Consider the following 17,672-nt stretch of genomic DNA (forward strand, 5'->3'; position numbering starts at 1 on the left):
AATGTAGACCGACCACGTACTGGGACAGGCTCAGGTCCATGACACAGTTTTGTAAAGAGTGCAAGATTAGTGATGTCTAGAGGGTATGAAAAAAAGCAGATAAGACTTATCGACATTATTCGTTGGGAGAACTGGTCGGCCAAGCCTAGTTGAGGATATTCCAAAATCTAGTCGGCGGTGCTCTTCCACGAATCAACCAGGGTACCATGAAGTTGCACCTGACCACAGTTGGGAGAAGTGTTGGAAGAGGGGATTCGACCCGGCACTGAAGGGACGGTAGCTAAAACGAAGAGGTGAAAAGCATACCATCCCTTGGATCGCTCCTTGGGGCGAAAAGGGAGCTTAAAGGTAGGGGCGATCATTGGCTCGAAGAAGGAGGAACAGGAGCTACAGAAGTCCCGGGCTAACCATTTTCTCGGGAGGACGTCTGCTCCTAGACTGAGGAAGGAACAGGAGAGGAGGCCGCAGCTTCCGAGGAAACTGGAGTACTATCCCGGGTGGGATTTTTGGCCTTATCAGACACCCGTGATAGAGGCAACCTTTGGGGGGAGGACTGGACCGAGGGAGTCATGCGCCGCCTCTTGCGTTCAAGACGCAAGGGATGCTCGGTCGCTGGAGAAGAAGTCCTCTCACCAGACGCAGTTGCGGCCAAAGGTTCTGCTATGGGGTGAGATTCTTCTTCAAGAATCTCGTGTCCTCTTGTCTGTTGGAAAGAGGCTCCCGCTGAAGCGTTGGCCGGGGGAGCCTCCTGGTCAGCCATAATCTCTCTCCCATGTTTCCTCAGGATGTCGCTGGGCATTGCAGAGGAGTCAAGGGCGAAAGCTCTAAACATGATAACTTCTGCAGGCAAAAGAAAATACCTCAGTTAGTGAATATATGAAAGGAGAGTTGTTTGATCTTTCCAAACGACGTAGTCAGAGGCGTCCGGATGGGGCTCATCCCAAAGGTGTACGACACACTCTCCCATAGCAAGGAGGGGAGTCAAAACTGCACCTCGACCAATTTCTCAAAAGTAATGAAGCAATCTGACTGGTGCGATGGTCACTTAACTGAAAAGGAGAAGGAAGACTGCGATGTCATTCAACAGGCCAGGTCACAGACTCAGGCAATTATACGTAAAAGAAACAGGACTTCCAACCTTTGTGGGAAGAATGCCTTCGAAAAACTTGTACCCAGTCCTAGATTACACCATAAACACACCCAGCTCTAATTGCTTGAGGGAATAGAAATGGTGAAAGAGTTGAGTTAAAGGAATCTTATACAAATGACACAGACTTACTATTTCTTACATGACACGAAAGGTATTTGGGGCAAATTGAGATAAAAGGATACTAAAATACCGACTCAAGGATGAAAAGAAGGAAGGGATAGGAAAGCGTAGACCGCCAAGAAGCTGGTCCTTGAAGAAAATCACGAAGTCGTGGGGAGGAGGACAAGGATGGTTGTCAGGACTAGGAAGGTAAAACGTGTATGCTTCGAAAAGTTGTAGGCTAGAGTGTATTGACTTAAGGTCACTCTTATCCAAATCGGAACGGAAGTATGTGTACCAGGGGACTATCATTTCTCCAGCCATTACCAAATCAAAAAACGCAGGAGCAGAAGACGAGGGAGGAAAAGCACTTACAAAAGACATGCACGAGGGGCAAGCAGGAACAAGCAGAGAAGGAAAAGTTAAAGGAAGAAGAAGCACTGATGAATAGCCGCTTGAGGCATTTAGGGTTTTTAAACAAAAACCCTTAAGAGACATCCGAATTTGAGTCGGTGTTCGAAATGGTGTGATGCACGGTAGTTGTCAGATCAAGGGAAGAGAAGCGCCATTGGGTTGCGTGCGAAAAGTGTGCGCTGGGTGTCGAATCGATGGGAGTAAGCGGGACACATGACAGTTTTATATGAAATGACATTTATGATGGACAAGATAAGGAAATCATAGTGTTGATATGGGAGCAGTGGCACCATGCCTCGAGAATCGAAAATTCCATGCGACTACCTCGGGAAAAGGAATAGAAGGCAGTGGGAGTCGTTGATCAAAGTTTGGTGCCTTACCCCAACCTCAGAATCAAAGAGAGATTCAAATTTGGCCAAGGCCTAATGGCAAGGTAGGAGGTAGGAGTCATGATCACGGATTACTTCAAGGGCCACAGAGGTAGGTCTATGGGTTCATTTCTCCTGATCATCAACGACCTCTCAGTCGGCATTCCAAACTCTTGCCCAGCACAAGTTATAAGTGAGCATGCTATCACGACCAACGACCTCTCGGTGGAGGTTCCAGACCCTCGCCCCAATGCGAGTTATAAGTGAGCATGCTCTCATGACCGACGACCTCTCAGTCGGTGTTCCAGACTCTCGCCCCAGCGCAAGTTATAAGTGAGCATGCTCTCATGACCAACGACCTCTCGGTCAGAGTTTCAGACTCTCGTCCCAGCGCAAGTTATAAGTGAGTATTCTCTCATGACCAACGACCTCTCGGTCAGAGTCCCAGACTCTCTCCCTAGAGTGAGTTATAAGTGAGCGTGATCTCACGACTAATGACCTCTCAGTCAGCGTTCCAGACTTTCGTCTCAGCACGAGTTATAAGTGTTAGATCGCGGCGGCCAGCTAGAAGGGGGGTTGAATAGCCTGCAAAAACAAAAAGCACAACCCTTCTCGACTTCTTAAACTAACACTTGCATATAAAGAGTAAGTAAATAAAACAGAAAGGACGAGGCTCACAATTTACTTGGTTACAACTAGGGAGGTTGTTAATCCAAGGCGGATGAAAAGCGTACTAACAAATCTCCTCTAGGCGGAGAAGCCTCTTAATTACAGCATTGATGCACAAAAAAACAGAAGCTTAACTCTAAAAAGAAGCGCACAAGTGTCTGAAATGAATTGCTTGGAATTGTTGAAAAGCTTTTGGACCAAGGCTGTATTTATAGCCTTGGTCGAGGCTCTCCGAAGGGATTCCGGGCGCCCTGGGGAGATAAAACTTTATCCCCTAATGTTCAGATCACGATTGACATGTTCTGGTCAAGAAGTTAATTTCGAGCGCCCGGAAGGGTTCCGGGCGCCTCGGAGGGGTCCAAGCGCCCCAGATAGTTTCGGGCGCCCTGGACTGTTCCGAGCGCCCCGGACAGTTCCGGGCGCCCTGACTGGGAAAGTCAACCCCGTTGACTTTTTCAGCCTAGGTCTTTTGCTCCGGCTCCATTCACCTCAAACCGAGTCTTCTGCTCGCTTGGGTGATCTCTGCCATCTGGAATAGAGCTCACTCGAATCCAACTTCTGGTTTTCTCGAACAGGCTTCCACTCCTGCTTCTCCTCCCTCGGAATCGCCGCGTGCTTCCTTCTCGTCCGCCAGCGTACTCATCCGCAATTTTCGTCCCTCGGTCGTACCTCGTGCCGACCTTCCCGCTAGCTGCGTCTCTTGCTCCTCGAGCAGTCTTCCGCTCCATCTTCTCATCCCTCGGAACCACCGAACACTTCCTTCTCGTCCCCCGGTGTACTCTTTCGCAGTGCCTCATCCCTCGGATGCACTGCGTGCCATCCTTCTCGCTAGTTGCGTCTTCCGCTCGACTACCTGTGCTCCTAAGCTCCCGCACACTTAGACACAAGGTTAAAAACACGCAGGACCTAACTTAATTTGTTGATCACACTAAAACAACCTCGGGTTCCAATAATCTCTCCCTTTTTGATGTGAGTAACCCAAGTTAAGGTAGGGTAAAAATAGACATAATAATGAACTAACTAATTTTGCAATTAAGTGTAAAAAGATAAAAAATTTGTCTACCGCCCCCTAGACTTATACTTTTCCTTCTCCCCCTTTAATCACAAACAAAAATGGGGTTCTGAAAAGTCTAAGGTTAAAAAAAATTCTAACTTTCTTAAAAAATTCCAAGTTGAATAAGCTCTAAGTTAGAGAATTTGCAAAATAAATATTTTTGAAAAAAAAATTCTAACAAAAAAAAATTTCGAAACAATTTATAATTTTCAGAAGAATTTTTTAACTTAGGCAAAAAATATTCTAAGTTAAACAATTTCTAAGTAAAACTTTTTAGGTAAGAAAATTTTCCAAAAAAAAATTATAAGTAAACCTTTAAGTAAGAGAATTTTTTAAAAATTCTAACTTAAAAAAAAATTTTAAAATTTTTCTAAGTAAAGATTTTAAGTAGAAATTTCAGAAAAAACTTTTAGCTTTTATGTAAAAGTTTTATGAACAAATATTTCTAAGAAAAAAAATTTGGCAATTTTTAAAAAATGTTTTAAAATTTTTTTAAAAAACATTATTAAGTTTCCACCTTAATGCTTTTATCAGAAAGTTAATTAAATATTTTATTTCAATATTTTGGCTTCTAGGTCATGGCGAGGCACTAGGCTTTTTTGGTTATTGGAGCAACAACCACTTCCTTAGACAAAGCCTCATAAAGAAATTTTAATATCTAATTTTCTCGATGAAAGCTCTAAGTCTGATTAATTCAAGTTCAAGTCAGACAGGACTTTAGAACCCAATATAGGTTCCAGCATACTGGATTGACTAAAAATTTCTTAGAGACATATTTGTTTGAAATATTTCTAATCTGTCCCTTATGATATCGAAAATACCAATTTAAATTATTAAATCTTCTAAAATTTGTATTAGATGAGCATGCACGATTTTTCAAGTTATCTACTTGAATTTTCATATTTTCATTTTCTGATTTCAAATTTTCATTTTCTAATTTTGATTTGTCTAAATCTTCTAGAGGGCAAGATTTAACTAGTATTACTTTTAAACTTTTATTTTGTTTCTAATTTACAACAATCTTTTGTTAACAATTTAACAAATTTAAAGAGTTTATCGGGAGGAAGAGATCGTACCTGACTTACCTTATCGATCTCGTTGTTCGTGTCTCCCCCTGAAGTGCTTCTTTCTTCCGACGTAACTCCCCCTTCATCGATGCTCTCGATGCTCATTTCGAAAGAGCTTGAATCGCAGTCGTTGTCTTGATGACTTGCCATTAATGCAAGCCCGGAGAACGCCTCGACTTCCGATTCAGACAACGTATCATCCCACGTCACCTTTAGGGTCTTGCGCTTTTGGACAGGCTTCTTACCTTTATCCTTGTCCTTGTTCTTTAGCTTGGGGCAGTTGTCCTTGACGTGCCCTTCTTCATCACAGTGGTAGCAGCGGATGGTCCTTTTCTTTTTCCCCTGCGGATGGTTAGATTTCCTAGATTTACAAAGATTCTTAAACTGTCTTACCATCATTACCATTTCCTTGTCGTCGAGAGAAGATTCTGACTCAGGTTCGTCTCTCGATGCTTTGAGGGCGACGTTGTTCTTGGGCTCCTTCGTACCTGCACATCTTGATTCGTGCACTTCAAATGTAGAGAATAATTCTTCTAATGAAATTTTTTCTAAATCTTTCGAAATGTAAAAGGCATCTACTAGTGACGCCCATTTTGAATTTCTCGAGAAAGAATTTAGCGCGTACCTGAGTGAATCTTGGTTACTTACCTTTTCTCCGAGATTCGAAAGTCCGGTGACGATTTCTTTAATTCTCGAATGCAAATGTGCAACTGTCTCATCTTCCCCAAGTCGCAGACCGGTGAGCTGATTGCGAAGTAGATATCGTCTAGCGAGCTTGGCTTCGGACGTCCCTTCGTGCAGCTCAAAGAACTTCTCCCAAAGTTCCTTCGTGGAGTTGCAGTTGCCGATTCGGTTGACTTCTTATGACGGAAGAACGCTTAGCAGATGATATTCTCCTTTTCTGTTCGCCACATAGTCGCCCTGCTCCTTTTTCGTCAATTGATATTTTTCTTTGCTCTCTGGAGCTACAAAACCAAATTTCATTATTAGAATTAACTCAAAATCTATTGTAAAAAATACCTGCATTCGCTTTTTCTAGGTAGCGAAACCCCCTTCGAACTTCAGCGGCTAGATGCTCGGTCCGAGCATCGTCTTTGCTTCGATCGATGATTAGTCCTCCTGAAGTGCCTTGGCTCTGATACCACTTGTTGGATCGCGATGGCCGACTAGAAGGGGGGTTGAATAACCTTTAAAATAAAAAAGCACAACCCTTCTCGACTTCTTAAACTAACACTTGCATATAAAAAGTAAGTAAATAAAACAGAAAGGACGAGGCTCACAATTTACTTGGTTACAACCGGGGAGGTAGATAATCCAAGGCGGATGAAAAGCGTACTAACAAATCTTCTCTAGGTGGAGAAGCCTCTTACAGCGTTGACGTACAAAAAACAGAAGCTTAACTCTAAAAAGAAGCGCACAAGTGTCTGAAATGAATTGCTTGGAATTGTTGAAAAGCTTCTGGACCAAAGCTGTATTTATAGCCTTGGTCAGGGCACCCCGAAGGGATTCCGGGCACCCTGGGGGGATAAAACTTTATCCCCCAACGTTCAGATCGCGATTGACGCATTTTGGTCAAGAAGTCAATTTCGGGCGCCCGGAAGGGTTCCGGGCGCCCTGGCTATGAAAGTCAACCCCGTTGACTTTTTCCAGCCCGCCTCTTCTGCTCCAGCTCCGTTCGCCTCAGACCGAGTCTTCCGCTCGCTTGGGTGACCTCTGTCATCCGGAATAGGGCTCACCCGAACCCAACTTCCGGTCTTCTCGAACAGGCTTCCGCTCTGGCTTCTCGTCCCTCGGAATCGTCGTGTGCTTGCTTCTCGTTCGCCAACGTACTCATCTGTAGTCTGTTGGTGCAATATCCCTCATGTCAAGGTTGACCTGGGTAACCAAGCTGAGTCTTGGTTTGGATTTAGATGTTTGACAATAAGATATTGATTGAAGAAGAGTCAAGTAGGTCAAGGTTGACCGGATACTTGACTGGGAAGTCCTAACTGGGATGTTAGGCAAAATGAAAGACCTAGTGAGTGAAGCTAGGCAGATGGAAGTCCTGGTGAGTGAAGCCAGGCAGAAGGAAAGTCCTGGTAAGTGAAGCCAGGCAGAAGAAAAGTCCTGGTGAGTGAAGCCAGGCAGAAGGAAGTCCTAGTGAGTGAAGCTAGGCAGATGGAAATCCTGGTGAGTGAAGCCAGGTGAAAGTCCTAGTGAGTGAAGCTAGGCAGATGGAAATCCTGGTGAGTGAAGCCAGGTGAAAGTCCTAGTGAGTGAAGCTAGGCAGATGGAAAACCCTAGTGAGTGAAGCTAGGTGAAAGTCCTGGTGAGTGAAGCCAGGCAAGGGAAAATCCAGATGGATCAAGGATGATCGGACATCTGGTGCTGGGAAGTCCAAGTAGGTCAAAGGATTGACTAGATACTTGGCATGAAAGAAAAGTCCAAGTAGGTCAAAGGGATTGACCGGATACTTGGCACAGAGAAAAGTCCAAGTAGGTCAAAGGGATTGACCGGATACTTGGCACAGAGAAAAGTCCAAGTGGGTCAAAGGGATTGACCGGACACTTGGTAAGGGAGTCCTAGCAGGTCAAGGGAGTGACTAGATGCTAGGCATGACATACCAACAGGTCAAGGTTGACCGGATGTTGGTTTGGGAGGTTTGGGACTTGGTTTTGGACAAAAATCAAGTGCTGGATCGATCAGTGGATCGATCCAGGCTCTGGATCGATCAGTGGATCGATCCAGACCTGTCCCAGCGAACAGAGAGCCTCTGGATCGATCCGTGGATCGATCCAGAGGTCCCAATCGATCAGTGGATCGATTGGGACGCGGCTGCTTCGCGCGATAAGCGCTGGATCGATCCAGGCGCTTTTCCAGAGCACAGAGGCGCTCTGGATCGATCCGTGGATCGATCCAAAGCCTCCCCGATCGATTGGGAATATTTGAATCGATCGGGATCCGACCGTTGGCGTCGTTTATAGCTGCAGGCGTGTGATGGCTGCGGGATCTTCTTCTCCGATTCACTCCAGATTTCTCGCTAGCTCCTCCACAGCACTCACAAAGCTCAGATCGCCAGTTCTTGAAGGATCTTGGAAGTTTTCCAAGTCAAGAGGCGGATCAAAGCCAAGAAGAGAAGCTAGGGTTAGGGTTTATACTCATTGTAAGCTTGTAAGCTTGTATTTCTTGTATCCTTTCCCTCTCTTCTTGTATTGAGTCTTGTAGGGCTTCTCCGCCCTTGATAGTTACCATAAAGGAGAGTTTTATTTAGTGGAGGGTGTGTGTGTTGGTGTGGATCCTTGGATTAGTCACCTCTTGTGAGGTGGATACCAAGTAAAACCAACCGTGTTAGCGTTGTGTGTTTGTTTCTGTATTTTCCGCTGCACATCTTTGAAGGAACAAGCAACGCCGAGCAACGAGCGAACGCGACGAGCTATTCACCCCCCCTCTAGCTACTTTTGGTCCTAACATAGTCTTCGTCCCTTGGTCACACCCTGTGCCTGTTAGAGTGTATACTGAAAGCCTAAGCTTTTGTAGATATTTATTTTGAATAAAAATCACATTTGGTCAAATTATCTACATTTATTTGTAGTTGTTCAATTAATTTATATTGTAGATAACATAGTATATGGTGTCACATACAGAAGATAATGTTATCAGTATCTTATAAATTATAAACAGTAGGTCACGACCAAGATGGAAAGGAACAAACCGTTGGAAGGTCATAGTGTAATTAGGAATTAGTTTATCTTAACTATATAATTACACTAGTACACTAAGAGTGTATTGAGTAGGACCATTAGAGGTCGTTTCTTTTATACTGACTTCATAAAGGAACAAAGACCTCAGTTATTATGGAAGTGTGTACTCTTAATCCTAATATAATAACAAGCACATATATTTGATATTTATTTTTTTAATTTATCAATGGGTGAGATTTAGTTCGATAAATCAATAAGCCTGATAAGTTGGGAAATGATATCACTTATAGTGTGTGTTGTTGATTATAGAAGGAAACTGTGTCCTAGTGATCTAGGTTGATAATGTCCCCAAGAGGAGCTCATAAGGATTGTTATGTTAAACCCTGCAGGTGGATTTAGTCCGACATGACGATAAGGTTGAGTGGTACTACTCTTGGACTAAGATATTAATTAAATGAGTTGTCAGTAACTCACTTAATTAGTGGACATTCGACATCTTAAACACAGGGAGACTAACACACTCATAATAAGAAGGAACCCAAAAAATGTAATTTGGATTGGTGCGGTAGTTCAATAATAGTTCTCTAGTTGAATGAATTATTATTGATAAAATTAAGTTGTGTGTTCGGGGCGAATACGGGATGCTTAATTTTATCGGGAGACCAAAACTAATTTCTCCTCTCGGTCCCTATCGTAGCCTCTTAGTTATAGAGTACTATACCCACCTATACACACCTTCATACCCATGTTGTAGGGGTCGGCCAAGCTAGCTTGAGAACCAAGCTAGGGTCGGCCAAGCCTTGGTCCATGGGTGGCCCGCCCTAGCTTGAACCCAAGCTTAGGTGGTCGACCCTATTAAAATAGAAAAGAATTTTAATTTTAAATTTTTCTTATGTGGAAGATATAATTTAAAAGAGAGATTAAAAATTAAAATATCTCTTTTATAAGTTTCTACAAAAGATTAAGGAAAGAGATTAAATCTCTTTCCTTATTTGTAGATTGAAAGGATATTTTATTTTTCTTCTTTGTAAAATATTCACATGTTGAAAAATTAAAATTATAGAAATTTCTTTTTATCAACCATGAAGGGATTTTAAAGGGAAATTTTATTTTTTAAAATTTCTAGAAACAAATAAGGAATTTTAATTGGTTGATTGAAAATTGCCTTATTTGCTCTTCCATGAGGTGGCCGGCCATGACATGGGTTATTAGGAAATTTTATTTAATTTTTCTTAATTAATTCATGTCAAGGAAAGTTAAGGAAATTTTATTGTAATTAAATTTCCTTATTTGCCAAAGCTAAGGATTATAAAAGAGGGGGTTTGGGTGCCTTCAAGGTGAACAACCTCTATTCTATTTTCTCCCTCTTTTCTTCCTTGGTGTGGCCGGCCCCTTCAAGATCTCTTCTCTCCTTTGGTGTGGCCGAACCTCTCATCCTTCTTGGAGATCAAGTGGTGGCCGGATCTTAGCTTGGAGAAGAAGAAGAGAAAGCTTGCATCCCTTGGAGCTTCGTTTGTGGAAAAAGTTCTTCATCTTTTGAGTTGTTTTGTGCTTGGCTGAAACTTGAAGGAAGGAGAAGAAGGTGCTAGGTGGTCCTCGTCTCGGAAGATCGTTGCCCACACAACGTCCGAGATTAGAAGAGGAATACGGTAGAAGATCAAGAAGTCATTATTCACAAAGAAATGTATAACTAATAATAGTTTTCCGCATCATGTTAGTTTTGTTTCTTTGTAAAAATACCAAATACAAAAGGCATGTGATTCTAGTTTTTCGAATTAGTTTTCGAAGTTGTGTTCTTTTATTTTTTTTCTTTTCTTTGTGATTTGATTGTTCTTTGTCTAGTCGGTGGTGGTTGCTCCCATATCCAAGAAGGCCATGTGCCTCGCCATGTAATACTGGAAGCCGATTTTGGAAATAGATATTTAATTGTCTTTGTGACCTAGGTGATTTGGATCGAACGTGTTAAGTTCCGCAGGAGATCCAAGTCTAAACCTAAAAGAACAAATAAATTAAACTTAGGATCAAACGTGTTAAGTTCCGCAGGCGATCCAAGTTTAATTTAAAAAGAACACATGGTAACTAGGAAAAAGTTCAGAACTTTGTACAAAATTTTTGTATAGTGGAACCAATAGGTTTTTCAAATAGCAACCAACAGTGCCGACCTTCTCGCTAGCTGCGTCTCTTGCTCCTTGAGCAGTCTTCCACTCCAGCTTCTCGTCCCTCGGAACCACCGTACGCTTCCTTCTCGTCCGCTGGTATACTCTTCCACAACGCCTCGTCCCTTGGACGCACCACGTACTGTCCTTCTCACTAGCTGCGTCTTCTGCTCGACTACCTGTGCTCCTAAACTCCTGCACACTTAGACACAAGGTTAAAAGCACACAGGACCTAACTTAACTTGTTGATCACACCAAAACAACCTTAGAGTTCCAACAATAAGTGAGTATGCTCTCACGACCAACGACCTCTCAATCAGAGTCCCAGACTCTTGCCCCAGCATGAGTTATAAATGAGCATGCTCTTACGACCAACGACCTCTCGGTCGACATCCTAGACTCTCACCCAATGCGAGTTATAAGTGAGCATTCTCTCACGACCAACGACCTCTCGGTCGGCGTTCCAGACTCTCGCCCTAGCGTGAGTTATAAGTGAGCATGCTCTCACGACCAATGACCTCTCGGTCAGCATTCCAGACTCTCACCCCAGCGCGAGTTATAAGTGAGAATACTCTCACGGCCAACGACCTCTCGATCGGAATTTCAGACTCTCACCCCAGTGCGAGTTATAAGTGAACATGCTCTCACGACCAACGACCTCTCAATCGGCGTCCCAGACTCTCACCCTAGTGCGAGTTATAAGTGAGGTCGGCATTTCAGACTCTCGTCCCAGCGCGAGTTATAAGTGAGCATGCTCTCACGACTAACGACCCCTCGATCGGCGCTCTATACTCTCATTCCAGTGCGGGTTATAAGCAAGCAATGCCTCCACCAACTACCTCTCAGTCAGTATTTTAAACTCACCACAACAGGGGTGATAGACGAGCAGGGCTCTTGCCATGACTTAGAGAAGTAGTTTTTCTAGGGGCAATTAGCGTTGTTATCGTCACGTAATTCGAGGAGCATCCTCTATTCAAAAATATATTTTTTGCTAAAGACGTCTGCATGAAGCAAGGAAGTTTTAGTGGGAAAAGGGTAAAAGGACAAGAATAAAGACTAAAACACGATCATATTTGCATTTAATTGATAAATTACAGGGGAGCGCCATCAAAATCTCATTCTTAAATCAGTAAAAATATTGAGGTCAACTAAGTGTTTATGATTCTCTTCCGATGCCAACTGGGAGTTGGCACCCCAGGCAAAAGCGTTCTACTTGACTTTCTTTTTCGAGATGGATTCGAGCCTGTTCTAGCTCAGCTCGAGTCAACTGAAGAATACGTCGTTGTTGAGCGATTGTTTCATCTTTAATCTTTGCTTCTTCCTGCATTAGGGACATGGAAGAGACTTGTTTCTCTTTCAAATAGATCATGAATTGAGCTTGACTCTCTAGGTCTGAATAGACTTTCTATTTCAGTGCTACCTCAGCACGTGCCCGCGATTTAGCAACTAGCCAAAGTTCTTCAATTTCCCTACGAAGGGAAGACTGAAGGTCCCTCTCGTGCATCATCTCGGCTAAAGTTGTATCCTTCTGGGCAAACAGTTGGGTTATATGAGCCAGTTGCTGGCGAAGGTGTTGTAGTTCACCAAACTCAGAGTTCAACACCATGATTAGTGGGCGCCAATTAAAGGAAAGTATGTATCTGTGGGTAGGGGTCAACCCCTTTTAAAGAGGAAGATGGGAAAAGTCGACTTTTGCAAAGATTAAAGTGACCCTTCGCCCGAGGTTGATTGAGCAATTAAACATGTTACAATACCGACGGTCTGGAAAAAGAAGCAGCATTTATAGTCATAAAGGCAAAGTAAATGAAACTCGAGTTTGGGTCTAGTCAGTCGGACTTGAGCCTCTTTCGACTAGACTTGGAGGGAAGGCCTGTGATACGATGCATAAAGGTGGGGTACGATAAGGCCAGACAGTCAGAAGTTAAGGGGATGTGGTAGTGTCAAGGACAATCCAAAGTAAAGGAGACGTGGTGATCAGAAGTCAAAGGAACGTGACAGTCAACAGTTAGGAGAAAGAAGGAGTTAGACCACCTCATGTCACCAACCACATAATTCTTGGTCGGGTACAGACAAAGCAGAGTCCCGGATCTGAGACATAAGACGCATCTTGGAGTGGTGCAAGATTTGCCCCGATTGGTCAGACTTCCTCAGCTCGGACCGCATAGCCAAGCCTGGTACTTTCAGTAAGATAACTCCTGGTAGACCCTTCAGCGATCCAAGCGTGAAAGATGGGCCCTCGCTACAGCTCATCCCCTCATCAAGACTCAAGTCAGGTGGCTCACCCGAACGGTCATCCCAAGCTATCCATAGCTGAACCATGGCAGGACAAAAAGTGCTAAGCAACAAACAATATTAAAAAATCATAATCTTCTGTTAGAGAATAACTGCTATGCATCCGAAAATATTCCAATGATCTACCATTGCATACTGATCCCGTCCGGAAGCTGAGTCGGACAGAGGCTGGCTGCGTTGTCCTTGATGCTGACGAAAAGTCGTTGAGACGCCTGGTTGACCTGGTACCTCCTAGAAAGGTCCTCACGGGTGGATGACGGGGGGTGATGACAGGGACGACGAGGCGAGGGCTCTGCACACACTCAGATAAGCCCCCTTCACGTTAGAGACCAAGAACCAGGGAAAAAGTCCCCGGGTCAGACCATCCGACACTCAAGTCAGGTACTTTTTCCCCAGAAGCACAGTGAAAGGACGAAAAGTAAAAGACAAGTGTGAAAAGACGAGTGAGTGTACCTGCGTAGAGACAAAGCCTCCCTTTTTATATGGCAGTGGGTACTTCTGGAGTTTGGCGAGTGTCAGGATTTGTCTGGCAGTAAATGACGCATGACATCTTCTTATAGGCCTAAGGAGGGATCAATGTGTAATGGGCCCTAGACCGTTAGCATATTCCGGCATGCGATGATTATTCTCTGACAGATTGTTACGATTCTCTGGCTCGATTGTCGTGTAGTGTGTGCCTGCCCCGATCTATTAACCCTGGACTAGATCCTTATACCCACAGATCTTGACTTGTGGGCACAGACATGCGTTTCCTGGCGAATTCCCTGGCTTGTGTTTGTCACCCCGTAAGTCCAGATCTGTACGTTCAACCCTCCATTTGCCACTCGATAGATCCCGATAAATCCAGACCTCCGCTTGTCGCCCTGCCAGTCGAGGCCTTCACTTATCGTTCTTTAAGTCTCGTTCCGTACGCACAACCCTGCTCTGTATTTTATCTTATAAGTCTGGAACTGTATCCTATAAGCCCTGACCTGTACGCCTTCCTCCTATCCTGACCTGTGCGCCTTGATCCGTGTGTGTAAGCCTTAGCCCGCTTACCTTAAACTGAAAGCCTTAGTCCTCATGTCCTGTCCTGTAAATTCCGACCTGTAAGCCTTAGTCCGCATATCCCAACCTGTATGTCTTTGGTCCACGTATCCTATTTTGCGAATCTCGTTCTATAAATCCTGACCTATAAGCCTTAATCCGCATATCCCAATCTGTACGCCTTTGGCCCGCATATCCTGTTCTGCGAATCTCGTCCTGTAAATCTCGACCTGCAAGCCTTAGTTCGCATATCTCAATCTGTACGCCTTTGGTCCGCGTATCCTGTTCTGCGAATCTCGTCCTGTAAATCCCGACCTGTAAGCCGTAATCCGCCTATCCCAACCTGTACGTTCTACCTTCCGCGTTCCTACTCACTAGGGGTGATCGCGGATCGGGTTGGTTCGGTTATTGGGATAAAAAACTATCCGGCCCTACTAGATCGGATAATGTAATATCATGGCCCTACATCCGGCCCTATATCCGTCGGTTATTATGTATTAAATATCCGACGGGTTGTCAGTTATTTGGATATCCGACCCTATATCCAATGAAATATAAAATATAAATATAAAATAATAAAAAATAAAATATTTTAAAATGATAATAGACATTACTCATTACACGTTGTAGTAGCTAATCGTCAATAGCTGCTACAACGTGTAACAACTTATCGACAGTAGCTACTATAACGCGTAGCAACTTATCCGCAGTAGCTACTATAACGTGTACCAACTTATCGGCAGTAGTTGCTACAAGTAGGGGTGATCGCGGATCGGGTTGGTTCAATTATTGGGATAAAAAACTATCCGGCCCTACTAGATCGGATAATGTAATATCATGACCCTACATCCGGCCCTATATCCGGCGGATTTTGTTTTTTCGGTTCGGTTCGGGTCGGTATAAGCGGGTTGGTCGGTTTGGCGGGTTGACTGATCACCCCTACTACTCACCATGTGGGCCTAACCCCTGATGCCACTTATGCCCGATCGGGACCATCCTGTAACCTAGACCTTGGACCCCCACGTAAGCCAGACTCTTGACCCCCACGTAGGCTGGACTTTTGACTCTCACGTAGGCTTGACTTCTGACCGCCACGTGAGATTGACTTCTGACCGTCATATGGATTTGATTTTTGACTACCACATGAGCTTGACTTCTGACTATATCAACTATCCGATCTTACTATCATGCATCGTATCACATACAATAGCAGGTTATTAAGTAATTTCTTTCTTTCAAAATATATATATCTATATGATTCAAATTGAAGATATTATTTAAGTAACTTCAACTTGCATAGAACCGAACAAAGATAATTTCTCGAGTAGATATTTTTGGATTGCAGTCATATGGCACACTATCCTAGAATGATCCCTAGTAACTTTAGAACGATAGATATCTCAATTATTTAAATCTATTATCTCGATTTTAAATTTTAAAATTTGATTAAACCTGATTGAATAATTAGTTTTAAATCAGTTCATTTATTCAATTTTAGAGATAAATTTTAATATATTTGGTTGGGTTAAAAACGGCTTGATTTGGTAAAAAAAATAATAATAATTCGATTAATATGATTCGGTTCATTCGATTATTTTAAACGAATACTGGGTCCTTTTCAATTTACCACACGTCTAGACCAACCTGTGCGTAGGGCGAGGAAACGGACAATTTATACAAAGCTGGAAAGCAGAATCGGAGTTGTGACTGCGAAAGCAATGGCGTTGATATTGATGAGGGCCCTCAGCGACGCTTCCTCCGCCCCTACAAATACGGTCCCCCTCTCCGAACTTCCAGAGAAGCACGGCGAGCACTCAGCACTCCTTCGCGACTCCGGCCGCTCTTTTTCTTGCTTGAGGTATCACGAGTCAAGATTATACGGAGTTTAATGGTGCCGTTGAATCTTTAGCTAGTTTTGTTCAGTCCAATTGAAAAGGAAACCTTGTTTTTCATCTATGCTCAGTTGAGGGGGCCGAAGATGTCAGTTGTTGTGAAGCAAATCTCGCCGGCAGCTGCTTGTTCAAACTTCACCCGGCCGGAGGACTTCGAGAGTGAGGAGCGTCCCGTCCGATCTGGCGTCTGGAGCTTGAGCCAGTCGCATAAGAGGAAGGCAGCTGCTGATGGCGAGATGCGGGCAGAGGTTCCTTATGTTCACCCCCTCGTCCGGCGATCTTCCAGCTCGCTGAGCCAGCAGAGCCTTGAGGTATGTACGGAGAGTCTCGGCTCGGAGACCGGCTCCGACGAGTTCTCCCCCGCCATCGACGGCTTCGGCCTCGAGGAAGCAAAAGGGGGAAATAACGTTGTTGGAGATGAAGAGGCGGTGCTGGCGCCTGTGAGCTACCACGGGCGGAAGTCGCCGCCGAGGTCGTTCCCCCCGCCGTTGCCGTCGATCTCGCAACGCCACGTGCCGTGCCTGCACATGCGGCCCCACCGCGTCGGCGGCCGCCTCGTCGTCGAGGCTGTCGCCGTCCCTTCCACCAACTATCTCCAGGCCCATCGGGCAGATGGCCGTCTCGTGATTTCCCTCACTAAAGTCTCCGTCGACGACTCTGGCGCCGTCGACGCAAAGGTAGAAGGAAACAGAGTAGGAACCCAAGACGAGGAAATAGTGAAAACAGAGGATCAATACGAAGAGGAGGAGGAGGAGGCGGAAGAAGAAGAGGAAGAGGAGGAGGAGGAGGTCGAAGTCGTCGACCGAGGAACCGTCGTCGAGGTAAAAGTGAGCACCCAGCCTCAGCAGCAGAGCGGCGCCGCGAAGACTCACCGCTCGTCGCTCGTCATCAACAAATTCCTCGGCGGAACGCCGCTGAGCGCCAGCGCCGCCGCGAACGAGAGGCCAAGGGGGGCTGCGCCGATGAATTCCACCGCGGCGGCGGCAGCTGTGGTGGCGGCTTCCAGCACTGTCTCGGAGGGCTACAATTACAACTCCGGACCACTGGACGGTAGCAACGGCGGCGGCCACCACCATCCAATATTGGACAACGTGTTGCTGTTCACCTCCAAACACCGGAACCGCGACGAGCTGCTGCACAGCGTGAGGAGGTGCAGCCAGCTCCGTCGCCGGCGCATGTTCATATGGGAGCCCTGCTGCTTCGTCACCTCCACGTAAGCGTCTACTTCACTGGGAGCGCCGATACCCTACTAATAATAGTATATATATCGTTAAGCTATTAATTAAGAGTGACTGATATTATTATTATTATTATTATTATTACGTACGGTGAAAGAGTCACTGTTTGGTTTAGCTTCCAGCACTAGTGTTGGGCTTGTCTCCTTGTCTTTTTTCCAAACCGTGATTAGATTTGAGAGCATAATTGATATAACTTGAGATCCATGTGATGGGACTTGTGTAAGATTGTTCTTTGGTTTGTCTTCGATCAGATTGGGATAGTTGATGCATGGGAAGCCACTTCTGTTTTTGTATTTGATAAGTTGAATTGATTTTGTACGTGGCACGAATCATGCTTAGCTGTGGACTTATTTTATGCGGCCCTGCGCGATTCGGGCCCCGTATTATCGGGTGTATTTAATGTTAAATTTTTAATTATTTTAAATATTTTTTTATGGATTTTAAAAATTTAGATGTATTTAATCTAAATTTTATAAAAATCTAATAGTATTCAAATTAAATTTTTATAGAGTTTTAAACCAATGTATTAAATTTAACTTTTTAAAATTCTATAAAAAATTTTTAGTA

At 44.4% G+C, this 17,672-nt stretch overlaps 1 protein-coding gene across 1 annotated transcript; it reads left to right on the forward strand.

Moving 5' to 3' along the window:
• The first annotated feature begins 928 nt into the window (after nt 1-928).
• On the forward strand, nt 929-17,314 carry LOC121972977. The gene is made up of 3 exons (XM_042524583.1): nt 929-1,105; nt 15,630-15,833; nt 15,939-17,314. The coding sequence occupies exons 1-3, from the start codon at nt 929-931 to the stop codon at nt 17,082-17,084; spliced, it is 1,527 nt and encodes a 508-aa protein (XP_042380517.1). The 3' UTR covers nt 17,085-17,314.
• The last annotated feature ends 358 nt before the right edge of the window (nt 17,315-17,672 follow it).

Source organism: Zingiber officinale, chromosome 4A (genome assembly GCF_018446385.1).
Source record: "Zingiber officinale cultivar Zhangliang chromosome 4A, Zo_v1.1, whole genome shotgun sequence".
NCBI classification, from domain to species: Eukaryota; Viridiplantae; Streptophyta; class Magnoliopsida; order Zingiberales; family Zingiberaceae; genus Zingiber; species Zingiber officinale.

Coding starts and splice junctions, on each gene's coding strand:
- LOC121972977 (XM_042524583.1), top strand. CDS start 929: ATGGGGCTCATCCCAAAGGTGTACGACACACTCTCCCATAGCAAGGAG. Junction 1,106..15,629: donor AGGCCAGGTCACAGACTCAG/GCAATTATACGT, acceptor ACCTGTGCGTAG/GGCGAGGAAACGGACAATTT. Junction 15,834..15,938: donor CGCTCTTTTTCTTGCTTGAG/GTATCACGAGTC, acceptor ATCTATGCTCAG/TTGAGGGGGCCGAAGATGTC.